The following is a 17971-nucleotide window of genomic DNA, read 5'->3' as shown; positions in this document are numbered from 1 at the left end:
CGTAGCTTTCAAATTGAATGCAGGAACTTTCATATTGAATTATCTGCACCCATCATATGCCAAGGAAAATTTATGGACAATAGACAAATTTCGGCATCTCAAATCTTTGGAGTGTAGTGCTGTGGAGAGGAGATCTATTTTCAACGCGGCTACGAAACTTTGGTTTTGGTCACAGAAGTCCTCCTGGACATTGCTTATTTATAGTAATTTCCTACAGCTTAATATTCCACATAATTAAACTCCTTCTCTACCTCTGGTAATCCAGTGGCGCATTTGGCAAAATAGCAATGCTCCTGTCTTCATTGTCATCCCATATTCTCGTTACTGCGACACTGGGTGGACCTAATCATCTCACTCTTGACGCCCATGTGAATACACAGTGCATTCCACGTCTCTTCAGTACGTTTAATAATAGAAGCCCTGCCAGAAAGCACAGAAGCATCTACCTACGATCGGGTACGCACACAATTTTAAGTTTAATTGTATATTTATCTCGTGTTAGTTTCGATTCGATTTCTTAGTATTATTGAATATGCAGGTTCAAGCAACATCATTGCTCGTGTTGGCGAAGACTCGATTTCCCTTTCCAATCACTCTGATAAAAAGAAGATGGCACGCTTATTTTCATGCCCTGGACCGAAAATAATTTAAATGTTCACAACATCCTGCCAAGTGATTAATTGCACTATTATTTTTTTCATTTTTATGGGATACCTTCAGATTCGCTTTCTGCTTAGACACTAGCGACACCACAATTCCCTCCGGCAGTTTGGAAGGATGATATTATTGATTCTATACTATCATCTAACAAGGTTAGTATTCTCAGCGGTTGTTCGTTAAATTTCTTGTTTCTCGTTAAATTTCTTCTTTGGAAAATATTGTGGTTCACGTCCCAAGAATGCCAGCCGATATTTTCTAAAACATTATGGTTGACCACTATTAATTTCAGGTGGCAGTAGCTGACGAGAAGCGTGTGGAGACATTAATATCTGATATTAAGAGTATGTTTAGAGGTATGGGCGATGGGGAAACGAATCCCTCTGCGTATGACACTGCTTGGGTAGCAGAGATTCCAGCACTTAGTGGCTCTGACCACCCTCACTTTCCTGAAACACTCCAATGGATTCTTCAAAATCAGCTGCAAGATGGTTCTTGGGGCGTAGAGGACCATTTCCTAAGATATGACAGAGTATTCGCTACTCTTGCGTGTATTATTACCCTCGCCGTATGGCACACTGGCGACACACAAGTGCGGAAAGGTTTGCGAACTTTATTTTTATTTAATAATAAAACAATGGTAGGCATAATCTGGTTTGTGTGAAAAAACATAGCTGTTTCCGTAACTTAAAATATCATTCACATATTGAAAAAACATGATAGATTACCATCCATATTTATAGCTCTAAATAGTATATACATATATATGGCATGTACTGAATTCTTGAAGAAACATGTTGGAATGATGGAGGATGAAGCGGACAATCACCGGCCAAGTGGATTTGAAATTGTCTTTTATGCACTGCTAAATGAAGCGAAAAGCTTATGTTTGGATTTGCCTTATGATTTGCCTTTGATAAAATTGTCATTTCTCAATGTCATTGTCAATTGCCCTTACCGTCGTGGTGGTGTTTGGATCAGGATTCCTACTGATGTTCTCTATACGGTTCCAACAATATTCTTGTATTATTTGGAAGGCCTGCAAGAAATCGTAGAGTGGCACAAAATCATCAAACTTCAATCGAATGATGGATCATTCCTCAGCTCACCGGCATCTACAGCCCCTGTATTCGTGCGTATAGGGAACACCAAGTGCTTGGAATTCTTGAACTTCGTTTTAATGAAATTCGGAAACCATGGTATCAACCTAACACTTTGAATTCACTAAATTTGTTTTTTATTTCGTTTAAAGATTAAATTAAAGTGAAGGTTAACAACAGATAATTTGTTATTGTAGTGCCCTGTCACTATCCGCTTGATCTATTTGAACGTCTGTGGGCCGTTGATACTGTTGAACGGCTAGAGATCGATCGCCATTTCAAAAAGGAAATCAAGGACGCATTGGATTATGTTTACAGTGTTGGAATATTAATTTCAACTGCGGTGCAGGCCGGAATCCTGCATCACACACAGCGACTGCAAACAGCGTTTCTTCCCAGAAAACCATCATGAGCTTATCGCTTTTCACCGAGCGGTGGTATTCCTCAGAGGAGCTCCGATCACACTCACCTGTTGACGCGTGTCCACAGCAGTCCTTGCCAAAACCGCTGTTCCCCGGAGCTTAACGTACATCAAATAAGGCCGCGCGATATTTCCAACAGCCGTCGGATCAATGATGGCCAGATCAATGGTTATGGTAGTAGTTTGAAAGTCCGTGCGATATTGGCTGACCACCGTGCATTTGACGTGGAGTAAAATCCATGGTTAATGAAAAAATATATATTGCCATGCTGAAGTACCATCGTTCCAGAAATAAATTAAAGTGAAGTAAAATTCTTGGTAGTAAAATTCTTGGTTCAACTACCAGATTGTCAATGAAGTAATTTAATGGAATTCAATGCATTTGTAGAATGTTGGTAAAAGGTCTTTTAAGTTTATTATTTTTTTAATTCTCGAGAGTATGGGACAAGTTAATATGTATTGTCATTTTGGTGTTTGTTTAAAGTGTAATCCAACGCGCAGAAGGGTGAGTTTTTTTTAGTTCATTGGTGAAAGACGAAGTGAAGCATAGCAGCGCGAAGGTAATGCATTGCCCTGTTTTGTCTTGTAAAACATAAAATGAAATATACAAGCAACAACGTGAATGTAAGTTGTTCATTGCATATGTAATGGAAGGGAAGAATGTAGCAGTGTGATTGTAAGGTTTTGTTCTATTGAAAGAAATGTGTGTGGGACGTAGCAGCATAAAGAAATTTTTGCGTTTGTTAGTTGAACTAGCATTGTAAGCATGCAGCAGCGTGTGAGTAGGGAGAAAGGGAATGCTCGGTATAGCGTGAATGTAATGTCTTTTGTTTATTGAATATGAATGTGTAATGAAAACTTGCGCAGCAGCGCAAGTGAATTATTTTTGTAAGTTGCACATGAAATGCAATAGAATCAACAAGCGAATGTAAGAGATTTTTACAGCAGTAAATGTAAGTTTTATTTTTACACATAGTAGTGTAAAAATTTGGAGCTGAAACAGAGTAATTTATTTTGTGGAGTCGAAGTGTTCCTTGTGAAATCCCTCTGTGTGAGGAAGATGCTTTTGTAACAATAGTTGAAATCCCTCTGTGTGAGGAAGATGATTTATGTAACAGTTGGTTTCCTGTTAATGAATAGAAGTTTTTTTGTGTCGCTGAAACTCTGTCTGCAGCAAAACAATTTTAGTTTCCGTTGTGTTAAGATCCTGTGCAAAACAGAGTATCATTCTCTGTTCAGCTTTTGTTTGAAATTACCAGAAATTTCCAACATGGTATCAGAGCTATTACAGGTTCTTTGAAGGTGTCAAAGAAGCTGAAGGAAGGATTTTTTTGTTGCAACAGCTTCTCCAACAGAGTGAAGACTCAGTAAAAAATCCAAGGTATTTCTCAAGCTAGTTTTTGTGTTACTGTTGAAGACAGTCAGTGATTTTTAAATACACAGTCAAGTATTTTGAAGCATAGTTTAGAGTGCAAGAATGGTTGGCTCCAGCTCCAGCATCAGCACTAGCACTAGCATGGGTATTTTAATACTCATCTCCCACAATTTAATGGGAAAAACTATGACTATTGGGCAATAACTATGAAAGTTTTGCTTGCCTCACAAGACTTATGGGAATTTGTTGAAGATGGTTTTGAAGAACCAACAGATGAAGATGAGTTTAATAACTTGACTCGGGCAGAGAAAGAACTGTTGAAGAGCAATAAGAAGAAGGATTGTAAAGCCTTCTACTTCTTGTATCAAGCAGTGGATGAGAGTGTGTTTGAAAAGATAGCAGCAGCCGAGAGATCCAAAGAAACATGGCAAACTCTCAAGATAGCCTATCAAGGCATGGAGAAAGTGAAGACAGCAGAACCACAATTCATTGAGGAGGAAGCTTGGGATGGAAGCTTAGAGAAAACAGTGAATGTTAAAAACTGTTTGTCTCATGATAAAGATGATGAGGAGATGGCTAAAATACATCCCCAGATAGCAGCACCAACACAAGAGGCAGCAAATGAAGGTATGAACTCTTTGTTTGCTTTATCTTATCATGACCCTGTTCATTTCGAAGAAGCAATTAAGGATAGGAAATGGATAGAACCCATGAATGGGAGAAAGGAATTGAAGTTCCTTGAAGATCTGTTTAAAGAGTATGGAGTTCGATACGTAACTCTTGCCAAGATGGCCGAGATGGGCTTCACTGCCAACACCCTTGTCAATATGACAGAGGAAGAGATTGAAGATTTGATGAAGACCCTGGTAGAACTCTATCATATGGATCTTCTTATAGGGGAGAGATATGGAATTAAATCTGTCATAAGAGCAGAGAAGGAGCAGGTTGTTGATATTCTGACCAAACCATTGGGACAGAAAAGTTTTGAGCTTTTGATGAAATGTTTGGGTATCACTGGTAACCCAACAGTTGAAATTAAAGGGGAGTGTTGGAATATTAATTTCAACTGTGGTGCATGCCGGAATCCGGCATCACACGCAGCGACTGCAAACAACGTTTCTTCCTGAAAAACCATCATGAGCTTATCGCACCGCTTTTCACCGAGTGGTGGTATTCCTCGGAGGAGCTCCGATCACACTCACCTATTGACGCATGTCCACAGCAGTCCTTGCCAAAACCGTTGTTCCCCGGAGCTTAACGTTTAGCAAATAAGGCCGCGCGATATTGCCAACAGCCATCCGATCAATGATGGCCAGATCAACGGTTATGGTAGCAGTTTGAAAGTCTGTGCGATATTGGCTGACCACCATGCATTTGACGTGGAGTAAAATCCACGGTTAATGAAAAAATATATATTGCCATGCTGAAGTACCATCGTTCTAGAAATAAATTAACCTAAAGTAAAATTCTTGGTTCGACTGCCAGATTGTCAGTAAAGTAATTTAATGGAATTTACTGCATTTGTAGAATGTTGGTAAAAGGTCTTTAAGTTTATTATTTTTTAATTCTCGGGAGTATGGGACAAGTTAATATGTATTGTCATTTTGCCGTTTGTTGAAAGTGTAATGCAACACGCAGAAGCGTGAGTTTTTTTTTGTAGTTCGTTGGTGAAAGACGAAGTGAAGCGCAACAGCGCGAAGGTAATGCATTTCCCTGTTTTGTCTTGTAAAACATGAAATGAAATATACATGCAGCAACGTGAATGTAAGCTGTTCATTGCTTATGTAATGGAAGGGAAGAATGTAGCAGTGCGAATGTAAGGTTTTGTTCTATTGAAAGAAATGTGTGTGGGACGCAGCAGCGTAAAGAAATTTTTGTGTTCGTTAGTTGAACCAGCATTGTAAGCACGCAACAGCGTGTGAGTAAGAAATTTTTGTGTTCGTTAGTTGAACCAGCATTGTAAGCACGCAACAGCGTGTGAGTAGGGAGAAAGGGAATGCTCAACAGAGCGTGAATGTAATGTCTTTTGTTCGTTGAATATGAATGTGTAATGAAAACATGCGCAGCAGCGCAAGTGAATTATTTTTGTAAGTTGCATATGAAATGCAATAGAATCAGAAAGCGAATGTAAGAGATTTTTACAGCAGTAAATGTAAGTTTTATTTTTACACATAGTAGTGTAAAAATTTGGAGCTGAAACAGAGTAATTTATTTTTTGGAGCTGAAGCGTTCCTTGTGAAATCCCTCTATGTGAGGAAGATGCTTTTGTAACAGCAGTTGTGAAATCCCTCTATGTGAGGAAGATGATTTATGTAACAGTTGGTTTCCTGTTAATGAATAGAAGTTTTTTTGTGTTGCTGAAACTCTGTCTACAGCAAAACAATTTTAGTTTCCGCTGTGTTAAGATCCTGTGCAAAACAGAGTATCATTCTCTGTTCAGCTTTTGTTTGAAATTACCAGAAATTTACAACATACAGGTACCTTGTCTTTAAGCGTTCTATACGATTCACTTTTTGATTAGACCATTAGTGCCTCTATTTAATTGAGCTTAGAAGCTTATGGTAGTAATATTTGAAATTAATGCGCAGCCATTGGAACGAAGGAGGCATTGGATGGGCTAGGGAAAATCCTGTTGCTGATATTTATGTTACGGCCATGGGACTTTGAATCTTGAGACTGCATGGATACAATGTATCCTCAGGTAAATGAAAATGTTGACACGAAGAGCCAAGTTTTAGTTGTAAACTGTGCCAACAGCCAAGGATTTTAGTTCTTTCATTCTGTTGAATCATCTACAACTATCATTCTTGGCAGATGTTTTAAAAACTTTTAGAGATGAGAATGGTGAGTTCTTTCGCTTCCCGGGTTAAACAAAGAGAGGAGTAAAAGACATGTTAAATGTCAATCGTTGCTCACACGTTGCATTTCTAGGAGAAACAGTCATGGAAGAAGCAAAAGTGTCCACCTAAAGATATCTTTGGAGCGCTTTGGAAAATGTGGATGAGAATACTCGGGGAGAGGTATATAATATTTGCCAGCTCTTTTAACATCTCAGTCAACCTCACATCAATGAGTACATATATATATTTTGTGTAATTTTGTTTACAGGTAGAGTATGCCCTCAAATATCTATTGAAATGATAATTTCAACTGCAGCGATAGTTGAACAGCGACCGCAAATTTCCCAGAAACCGCCAGTGTTTTCCCCGCACTACTTTTCATCGAACAGTGGTATTCCTCCAGAGGCAGCGAGCATGCTCAGCAGCGGACACGTGTCTGAGCAGTCCTTTCCAAAACATCCTTTCCTCGGTGCATAAAGTCCGTGCAATTTGGCTGTCCGATATTGCCGTCAACCATTCGATCAATGAGGGCAAGATCAATGGTTATGGCAGCGGTGACACAATTTTTTTTTATTTTCGGAAGGACCTTTGTATGACTGTCAAGGTTGTATCACTGAATATGGATGCAGGGCTAATTGAAAAGCGTGGATGGACGTGGAGCAAAACCCACGTGAAGTAATTAATGAATATTTAATATGAATTTACCGTGGTTGGTAAATGTAGGTAGAATTTAATTTCAATGTTTTTTTTTAATTCACGGATGTTTGTTATGGCACAAGTCAAAACAAAAAAGGTTATGTTCTGTTTTTGTTTTTTGTTGCAATGCAATGTAGCGCACCAGTGCGAGAATTTTTTTTTGAGGATATAATGTAATGCAAAAAAGGGGAATACGCAGTAGCGCATATGTAATGTAAAAAATTTACACATAGTAGTGTAAAAGAAACTTGCAAACTGAGACAGAGTAATTTTTCTCAGTGCAAAGACAGAGTAGTTTTCTAGGTAATGCACAACAGTGCAGAGGCAGAGGACTTTGATGTTTGTTTTTGATTTGCAGCTTCCGTGAGCGAATTTTGTAACAGTTAGTTTTATTAATGAATAGAAATCTTTTGTGTGTGTGAAACTCTGTCCTCCGGAAACAATTTTTTTTGTTCCTGTGTGTTAAGAAACAGAGCATTATTCTCTATTCATTCTGTTCTAGAATTATCAAAAATTCCCGACATGGTACTGAAGCTTGTCTAAGCTCTTTGAAGGTGTCAAAGAAGCTAAAGGAAGGATTTCTCGCTGCAGCAGCTTCTCCAGCAGAGTGAAGACTCAGTCAAGAAAGAATCCAAGGTATTTCTGAAGTTAGTTTTTGTGTTACTGTTGAGGACAGTCAGTTTTTTTTAAATACACAGTCAAGTATTTTGAAGCATAGTTAAGAGTGCAAGAATGGCTGGAGCTAGCACTAGCATGGGTATCTGTAATACTCAGCTCCCACAATTTAATGGAAAAAACTATGACTATTGGGCAATAACTATGAGAGCTCTGCTTGATTCCCAAGACTTATGGGAATTTGTTGAAGATGGTTTTGAAGAACCAGTAGATGAAAATGAGTTTAATAATTTAACTCAGGCAGAGAAAGATCTATTGAAGAGCAATAAGAAGAAGGATTCTAAAGCCCTCTACTTTTTGTATCAAGCAGTGCATGAGAGTGTGTTTCCAAGGATAGCAGCAGCTAAGAGATCCAAAGAAGCATGACAAACTCTCAAGATAGCCTATCAAGGCATGGAGAAAGTGAAGACAGCAAAATTACAGTTGCTGAGGAAAGATTTTGAGACTCTCTGCATGAAGGAGTCAGATAATATTGACTCATTCTTCACACATGTGATTGGTGTGGTCACACAGATAAGGTCTCATGGAGAGATTCTTGAAGAAAGGAGGATTGTGGAGAAACTATTGAGGATCCTACCCTCAAGGTTCGATGTGATTGTCACCACCATATAAGAGACAAAGGATCTCACAAACGTCTCAGTTGATGAACTACATGCATCACTGATAACATATGAGAAGAGATTGAGTAGAAATGAAATTCATCTCTAGAGCATGCCTTTAAGACCCAGATGTTCTTTGGAAGAGGAAGAGGTCAAGGCAAATGAAACAAGAGAGGAAGAGGCAGAAGCCAAAACAGAGGTGGAAGAAACAATCCAGCAAATGTTCAAGGAAGAGGCAACAATCCAAATCAGAACCAAGGCCAAGGCAGCAACCAACAAAGTAGACAACATCATGCTCAAGGACAAAGGTATGATAAATCCAATGTCTAATGTCACTATTGTAAAAAATATGGACATTATGCAAATGAATGTAGGAAGAAGCAGCATGATATGAGTAATAGAACTAGTGCAAATTTCACTAGAGAAAATATCAGCCAAGATAATTTGTTTTTAGCCTATAATATGTGTTGAGCTTTAGTTTTGGTCTTATTTTTGCTCAAAGAAACTTACTTATCCATCTATTTTCCATCCATTTTCCCTTCATTTATCCTATTTTGATGTATATTTGATATCTATTCAGGTATTTAATTTTAATTTTTCAATTTCTAAAGTTTTTATGAAAATTTGGTTTTTAGTGCAAAATTGGCAGATTCAGAAATTCCCGTAATAGCTCTATGGTTGGTATGGTTGCAGGACACTTGGGCACGAATAGAATGCATGGATGGACAACTTGGGAACTAGGACTAAGCCAACAATGCTTAGTTCGAACTGAACAAGCTTTATTAGGCCCATTTGGTGCTAGTCAACCATGACTAGTCATGCAGGAATCCCATAGAAATAGGGCTGTTTTGAGTTTTCATAGGAATGGTCATCTTTCTTGGGTTGGGGATAATGAATTCGACTTGGATAGGTGGATGAGAGTAGATGCGTTTGTTTGAGTGATTATAGATCAGTTTGTTCATGAGACTTCTTATTTAAAGACAAAACTTTGATGGCTTATGTATTGATTTTGTGATATACTTTTATGCTGAGACATCTTTGGATTGAGAAGTAATTTGAAGACTTGTGTTATTATTATTTTGCTGTGCAATACTATGGATTTGTGACTGATCTAAGCTTCTGATATCACCTCTCAAAGTGTGCAAGGCAGGGGTGGAGGGCCCCCACTCCAAGCTAAGTACACTTCCATGATAAACTAGTTTTATTTCATTGTAATTTGGTTAATTGTAGCACTAGTTTTTCAAAGCTTTATTTCAGTTTTCTTTATGGTTTATGCATAGTGATTGATTTCATTTGTTAATAGCTTATTCATCACTTTATTGAGTTGGAAAAACAGATGTTCAAGTTGGACATCCCTTCTGCTAAATGATGAATCAAAACTAGTTTCTTTTGTTTACATGCAAGCAGTTTTATTTCCATTTAGATTTAGATATTGAGATGAATGAATTATGATGGAATATCTTATGTGTCTCTTAAGTTAAGAGCTTCTTTCATTTATAATTTATGCATCTTGAGCTTTTGGTTTCAATCTCTGATTCATTAAGTGATAATTGAGGTGAAGGTGGACTTCTTGAGGTCAAGAACCCTTTCAATGTTTTTCGCTTTTTGAGCTGATTGAATTAGAGTTATAAGATGTATTATCTTTAGCTTTTGAATAACTTATCTTTCAAGGTTTGGTTATATCTGATCTTCACATATAGTGAACTTGCCTCAAAGCATAAACAACCCGGATTGATAAGAAATAATTGTGTTAATTTAGGACCATAAATTAGCTCAACATTTTGGCGTCATTGCCAGGGAGGCAAATATCGGCATAGTCAATAGAAAGATAAAAAAAATTCAAAATCACAAAAACATTAGTTACATTCCATTTAAGTTATGTTTCTTTATGCCTAGATATAGAGATCCTCAAGGTAGATTTATTAAAGCTCCCCAACAATAGAACTAGGATCATCACACACTCCAGTTACTGGTAATCCAACAATTGAGGAGTTGGTAGAAAAGCAAAGAACTGGCCAAAGATTAACCTTGATTGAAAGGCTAACTTTGTTAGCTTGGGAAGAAAAACAAAAGTTCTCCACTTCCAGAAAACAAAAAGAGAAAGGAAAACAGCCTATTTTTCCATCCATCGATCCTCCTATCTTCCAACAATTTGAAATTCCACTTGAAATTGAGATAAATCAAACAATGGCAGAAGAGGGACATGGATCCGTTATTCTCACTCCTGAACAACAAAGGGCTGAATTTGAAAGACAACAGAGAGAATGGAGAAGGAAGAGAGAGGAAGAAGCAAAACAAGAAAATGAAACAATGTAAACTTTGAAACGGGAACTGATACTGTTACCCATTTTGTAGAGGTGGCAAAAAAATGACCCGATTTTCAAAAGTGGTGATGCAGAATACACATGTTTTTTTTAGAACATGGTTTTTGGAACTTTAATTTTTTTCATGTGCATTAAGTTTTGGAATGGTAGTGAATGGTAGTGATTTTCATCCTGATTTTAAAAAGTGAGTATTCTGCATCACACCCTTTTTTAAAAGACCTATTTTTTGACTTTAAATTTTCTAGTGTGTGAAATGTAAAAAATTATTTTCTAAATTTGATAGTTTTTGAAGTCGTCATTGTATTCATATTTTCTTGTTCTCTATCTTAATTTTTTTTTTTTTTAGTGGGGTTTTTATTGTTTTGCATTTTTAAATTAGAAAGTCGATAGTTTGAATTTTATATAATCTACATATTTAGACATCCTTAATTAATTTTTCAATCCACATGAAATAATTGTTTCTAAAAAACAACATTTTTTAACAGTGGACATAAAAAATAACCATTTTTAACATAAATATAAGCAAAAAACTAAACGTTTTGATAATTTTTTGCTAGAATTAACATGTCAAAATCACAATTTTTATACAAAAATATTAACTAAAAATGGTCAAATAATAGTTTTTTTATGAATTTCATGTAAAAAAGATAATAGTAACTACTTTTGTTTTTTTTTAAATTAATGATTAACTTAAATCTAACCTCATTTAGTAACCTAAACAATGTGATACACAAAACTTTAATATTCATCAACCATGTGTAAGACCAACATTATTGTTTCCAAAACTAACCATAAAAAATAATTTATCTAATGAATTCGCATCGTGTGACTGCACATATATTGTCGTGGCTATTTGGCACAAAGTTTTGTACCCCACGATTATGATGTCACTCAATCCTAACGAGCTTTCCCTGGCTTATCAGATGATCTACTTGCTCGTACAATTAAAATCAAATTTTTTCATGAGCTACTAACTGGATTCCTTGGTCAATACATCACCGTGTATTAGCTGGGGGATGATAAATTATCAAGGTTTGTTGGACTGATAAACCACTATTAGAGTGCTTTCCACGACTAATAAACCACATGTAACTAAAATATTGTATGAAATGACCATGATTTCCAAGAGTGTTGGCATGTAACAATAAGTTTTTATAAAGACTTTGTTTTTATAAAGACGTGCTCCCAATTGGTTGATGTCAAGAAACAATTACGAACTTTGTAAAAACTGTTTCTTTTTTTGAATGGTTTTGGCAAATACCATTAGTTTATGGACACCAATATTTCTAAAGGGGGGATTGATTATGGGGAATTAACCCAAAATATATGTGCAAGGACATTTATTCTTAGGGAATTGATTATTTTGTGCCAACAAGTTTATGCATTTTAGCATGTGAGCTTGACTCTACCTTATACTGGAAGGAGAATTTATTTTTATTTTTTATTTCTATGGTAGTAAATTATCTGAGCAAGTAAAAATTGTGCTCCATCATGCTAAGGATGGTCACTTTATGTTTTTCTTAACTTCGCTAGAATTCTTCCACCTTTCTTACCCAATTATTATATAGAAAAATACATATTTATGGAAATGGGATGAACCATGGAAAGACATGAGAGCTAGAGATACAAGTCATTAGAATTTATTTATCATTTATATAAGCAAAATAATTACATATGTAATAACAAATGCCTCTCCACAAGAACGAGAAATACTACAGATTGTTGGGTTAAACAATACTCCATCACGTTGTGGAGAATCATTCCATACCATGCATAAAATTGTTACTCCAAAAGAAAGCTCGAACTCCAAGTTGAATGAAAAGAAAAATAGAGTATGATGTTCACCGAGAAGAGAAAGAAAGCTTTCATGAAATTTTGTGTGCAAAGACAAAGGTAATCTAGTTTTATTATGTTGAAAAGATTTGATGATTCTGTGTGTAAAACTCCATATAATATGTCAATTTGTAAGTTGACTTCTTCCTGACGAATAAAAATATTGTTAACTTCTTATATCACTGGTTTTTCTAATCGCCCACCAATCCCCACGACATTTTCTTAACAGCGTTCTCCTTATTCGAGTGTGTTAACACACGTCTTCTTCAGATTCAGAATTGAAGTTATTTACAACAATAACTATTGAATATTTTTGAGACTGCACCCTTAAGGATTATTTTAATCCCGTTTTTTCTTCAACAAAATACAAAATCCCATGGTGGAACTTTTCCAACTTTGCCAATAGCATTGTACTCAAGTTTTTGCAGATTTACTATGGGATCGATGCCTTCCTTCTCTTTTCTATGTCCAATATAATCAATTATGAATAGTTTTTCCATTTGGTTGGAAATCCAGAATAAATTATCAAGTAACTTAGTTAACTGAATTTCCAGCTCATTGATTTTCATGTGCAGTGGTAAATGAGTTAATAATAACAAAATCAAGGATATCATTCCCCAGGTTCCACAACTTGCTTATGAAGAGCAACATAAGTCATAGAATTGTTGTCACCGTAATTAGCTCAGTATTATTGAATTTTCTAGGGTTTATTTGTCTGCAGGGTATTTTTTTATGACAGCCATTGGTTGTAGGAAAAAAAATTTAATAAAGGGGCCGAATTAAAAAAATAAATAAAAAAATAAAAGAACAAAATTGCGTCATTTCCAATATCATTAGACTTCCATTGCAGGGGCATTTGTCCAAGGCCGAGAAGCCATATCAAATCTGACTTGGAATCACGTCGTCAGGTAGTTGTGCAGTAGCCTGGATTCACGAACATCCAACATTTATTTATTTTTATTTTCGACAACATTTTGGTATTTGCAAGTTGCACATCTCTGCTATTCTGAACCAGTCAAAGGAACCTTGCTCCCTTGTGACCCAGCGACCTATCAAAAGCAGCATGTCATAATTTATTGTGTGCCAAAAATCCATATGGTCATTGATTGGAAGTGTTGGAGCACTGATTAATCATAATATTTCGATGGTCGAAAGGCCATATCATGTTCTTCTTGTGCCATGAATCAGGTGGAACCTGGGGGATCGACAGTCCACTAGAAAAATAGGAAAGATCGTGTGGGGACCGTGGCCGCGCCAGCAGGTCATCGTGTTGATAGCCAGGAGCCGTGGGCCGAAGGCCATTTTAGTCATCTGAGAGCGGATCTCGAAGTTCATGAGCTTCTACAGACAATCGAGGGAGCTTCTACAGACAATCGAGGGAGCTTCTACAGTCGATCGAGGTGCACAAGGGTCACCATGCAGAGAGGCCGAAGCCAATAGGGGCGGGCACTTGTATCGGTTTGCAGACAACGAAGGGTTGTAACGATCATTCGAAAGCGATTGTTGAATAACCAAGGCCACTCCGCCCACCGCCGCGCCACCACGGGCGGCCGGGGGGCGGATGGTCGATTCCCGGAATCGACCATCCGCCCCCCGGCCGCCCGTGGTGGCGCGGCGGTGGGCGGAGGGCCTGCAGGAAGGCCACTCTGCCCACCGCCGCGCCACCACGGGTGGCCGGGGGGTGGATGGTCGATTCCGGGAATCGACCATCCGCCCCCCGGCCGCCCGTGGTGGCGCGGCGGTGGGCGGAGTGGCCTTCGCCTTCCTGCAGGCCCTCCGAAGATCCACATATAACCTTAAACATCCACCTTCATGCTTGCTTCCCTCGAAAACCAGTAAATTATGAATGGTTGAAATCGTTATACCACTTGCTGGAGATTTTTGGTCAATTAACAATTTTATAAATATTTGAAACTAAAATTGCATGCGGAGATTGTGGTCTTACAGTGCTCTCTTCATCGCTCCTCTGTTTCGAGACACTTTCTGGCAGGAAAGCACAGGAAAGTTGAACTAGTGTCGGTGATGCCACGGCTTATTATTGATACCATAGAAATGCCTACACGAGGAAGTCGTGGGAGACTGACTGAAAAAGGATTGTGACTGGGCTAGACTTGGGATTAAAGCTCCCTTCAGTTATGACAACTTTAATAATATTTTTGGAAATTGAGATATCAGATGGGGCGACGCTCTTAGACTGGCAACTGTCAAACGCTGGAGAGTTCTAAAAGACTTTTTAATGGAAGCTGCCGGCCGATATTAGTACAGTGTTCTGAGCGCGTAAACTCCATTAATAATAAGAGGCCCACCGATATAGAATAAGCAAGAAAAATCGATAACAATCTAACTTGAAAGTTGCGTTGCAGTTTTCAAGATTTTGGATTTCAGACAATGACTTCAAAATTGGAAGAGGTCAAAAAGATGCTCATATTGACGAAAGATGGATATTTTATAAAAGTTCAGGATTTTATAGGGTTGATTCCAAATTGTGTGTTGCTAAAAGTGGTATCGTTACAAGGGAATGATGAAAACTGCAGACATTATTCTCAGCGTAGCCTTGGCGTAATTTATACATCTCATTTTTCTGAAGTATTCGAATGTCAAGCGGGTCTGGTTCACCTCATTTATCATGTAAAGTCACAGGAATCAAAAATGAGAGGGAACTTAAGTCATATTTGAGAATATTATATTTATTTCAATCAACCAATGAACTTGTGTTTTTGAAGTCATGTCATAACCATTACCCAATAAAACTAAGTCAATCATGTGAGTTTGAGTTGTCAACGAATAAACTACATGCATTTATAATATTGAATATCATATATTACATTGTTTGCAAAATTAAACAAAAACTTGAAGGTACCGAGAAGACATACCAAACATATATATACATATAATAGTAATACATGTAATGGGGAGAAAGAAGATTTGAAATCAAATAATACATATAAAAGTAATACATATAAATGAGATTATAATATAATTAATGAGTTAGTAATTAAATGAGAGTATAATAAAACTAATAAGTTATTAAAAGGAATTATCAAATGTGTCAACAAAGAATAAAATAAATTAAAAATAGTAAGAGACTTAATGAAGAATAAAAAAGGAAATAACAAATAATTGGATAAATTATAAGAAAGTAAATACAAATGTATTAATAAAATGACCCAGGGTAGGGGTAGGGGTAGGGGTAGGGCGGGGCGGTAAGGGGGTAGGGGTAGGGTGGGGGTTGAGACATAAAAAATTGGTTTTATTAGCATTTTTTAAAAAGTATGAAAATTGACCCTAAAAAAATAAATCATTATTCCAGCATCAACACTTTCGTTCTGAAGCTATATTTTGAAGGAAAATTTCCTAGAAAATTTCGTAGTCACTGCCATTTTTAAAACAACCGCAAAATTGACACCTAAAAAAAAAATCATTATTCCAGTATCAACACTTTCGTTCTGAAGCTATATTTTGCAGAAAAATTTCGTAGAAAATTTCGTAGTCAATGCCATTTTTAAAACAGCCGCAAAATTGACACCTAAAAAAAAAAACATCGTTCCAGTATACACACTTTTCGTTTTGAGCACTGTTTTTGTGGTTTTTTTGGGGTTTTTGGGCCAGAGTTCCCGTTTTGAGTTTATAGTTCCCGTTTCAAAGTTTACATTGTTATGATAGGAAGCTAGAAAACAACCGGAAAAGACAAGAAGATGGACTTGACCAAGAAACTACTTTCGGTTTTCCGATAGTAGATACAAGTGCAATACTAGGAGAAAAAGTAAAAATGAAAAACATTCCACCTTCTGTATTGCCAAACTTCTATGGAATGTCTACAGAAGATCCTGATTCATTCATGTTTGAATTTGATATCTTATGTAGAACATATGGATATACTGATGATGTTCATAAACTTCGTCTTTTTCCTGCAACATTAAAAGCAGCAGCTTTAAAATGGTTTATGGGTTTAGGAGAACAAACAATAGCCTCTTGGGATGATATGCGAACCGTCTTCCTTAAGAAATACCAAGCTTATTGTAGATCTAGAGATTCAAAGGAAGATGTGTTTAGAATGACACAACAAGAAGATGAAAGTTTAGAAGAATATTTAGAAAGATTCGCATATAATCTTCAGAAATCTAAACAACATTCTCTAACTCAAGAAACTGTTCGCACAATCTTTCTCAAAGGTGTAAGGGATGAATACCTTGACATTTTGAATGTGATGGGCAAAGGAGACATTTCAAACCTTCCATTCGATGAAATTGTCGAGTTATGTCAGAAATATTCTAGAGGAAGATCAAAAACCAGAAGAAGGGAAGTGAGTTCCAAAGCAGCAAAGTTAGCTGCAGGAGGGATAACCAGAGCTGAAATAGGAAGTCTATTGGAAAATTTCAAAACAGATCTTTTGAGTACATTAGGGACACAAGTGGATGTGATAAAGGCAAACAAGAAGAAGGAAGAACAAGAACAAGCCTTAGCAATATTTTGTTCAAAATGTAAAAAGAAACATCCTTTGAGAGACTGTCCTTTGGATAGTATTCAGGTTTGTGGTCTTTGTACAGGCAATCATTCCACGGAGAGTTGTGTAAAATTGAAAGAGTTACAAATGAACTCAATGGAAGAAGTGCCAGGAACAGAAGGTTTCTATTATGTTGCACCACGGAGACCATGGCCACCTAGAATGCCTCAACCAAATCAGCCACAATTCCCTCAGCAAAATTATGCTTATCCACCTTATAATCCTTGGACCCCTCCAATGCCATGGCAAGCTTGGCCTCCACAACAATATTCACAACAACCTGCACAAGGTTGGAGAGGATATAGTTATGGAAACCAACAACCTCAACAGTATCAACAACAATACCAGCAACAAAATCAACAACCATTTGCATATCCACAATATCCGCAATCCATACCCTTTCAACAACAACATTCTATATATCCGCCATCCATCCCATTTCCACAACAGAATCCTCCATTGTTGTTGACCCAACCACAACAATTACAGCTACCTGCAAATCAACCCAGACCAACTCAACTGCCAGCCCAACCAATGGCCAATCCAAATAACAGGGTGGACAAATCTGCATACACTGTAGAGGAAGCAGCATGTTTTCCTACATATTCAATCCTTCCTCTTGATGATGTCCATCTAAGGTCTGAAAAGTACTTAAAAGGATTCTCCTCCAATTATAGAAGAACCAACTGAACAAGGAGAATCATCTGAAACATCACAAACTGAGGTACAAAATCAGAAAGGAAAAAATGTTACAACACAAGCACCAGCTTATCCTGAAAGGTTGGTGGAGCAACAAAACCAAATAACCCTTCCTGAATTTGATATCTTAGATGAGTTAAAAAATGCATATGTCAAAATTCCTTTGTTAAAAGCAATTAAAGAAATACCAATATATGCAAAAACAATAAAGGAATTGTGCATTCGGAAAGAAAGAAAGAAAAAGGATC

At 37.1% G+C, this 17971-nt stretch overlaps 1 protein-coding gene across 1 annotated transcript; it reads left to right on the top strand.

Moving 5' to 3' along the window:
- Positions 1-287: 287 nt before the first annotated feature.
- LOC149229580 (monofunctional isopimaradiene synthase, chloroplastic-like) lies at positions 288-3330 on the top strand. Its single transcript, XM_089381071.1, has 6 exons — positions 288-456; positions 539-612; positions 738-812; positions 950-1264; positions 1436-1856; positions 1955-3330. The coding sequence occupies exons 1-6, from the start codon at positions 288-290 to the stop codon at positions 2167-2169; spliced, it is 1269 nt and encodes a 422-aa protein (XP_089237197.1). The 3' UTR covers positions 2170-3330.
- Positions 3331-17971: the final 14641 nt, after the last annotated feature.

The sequence above is a fragment of the Pinus tabuliformis genome, chromosome J, assembly GCF_031772625.1.
Source record: "Pinus tabuliformis cultivar Carrire ecotype Pingquan chromosome J, CPIR1, whole genome shotgun sequence".
In the NCBI taxonomy this organism is placed as follows: Eukaryota; Viridiplantae; Streptophyta; class Pinopsida; order Pinales; family Pinaceae; genus Pinus; species Pinus tabuliformis.
The sequence above is the reverse complement of the archived record's forward strand: the minus strand, read 5'-3'. Positions and strand labels throughout refer to the sequence as shown.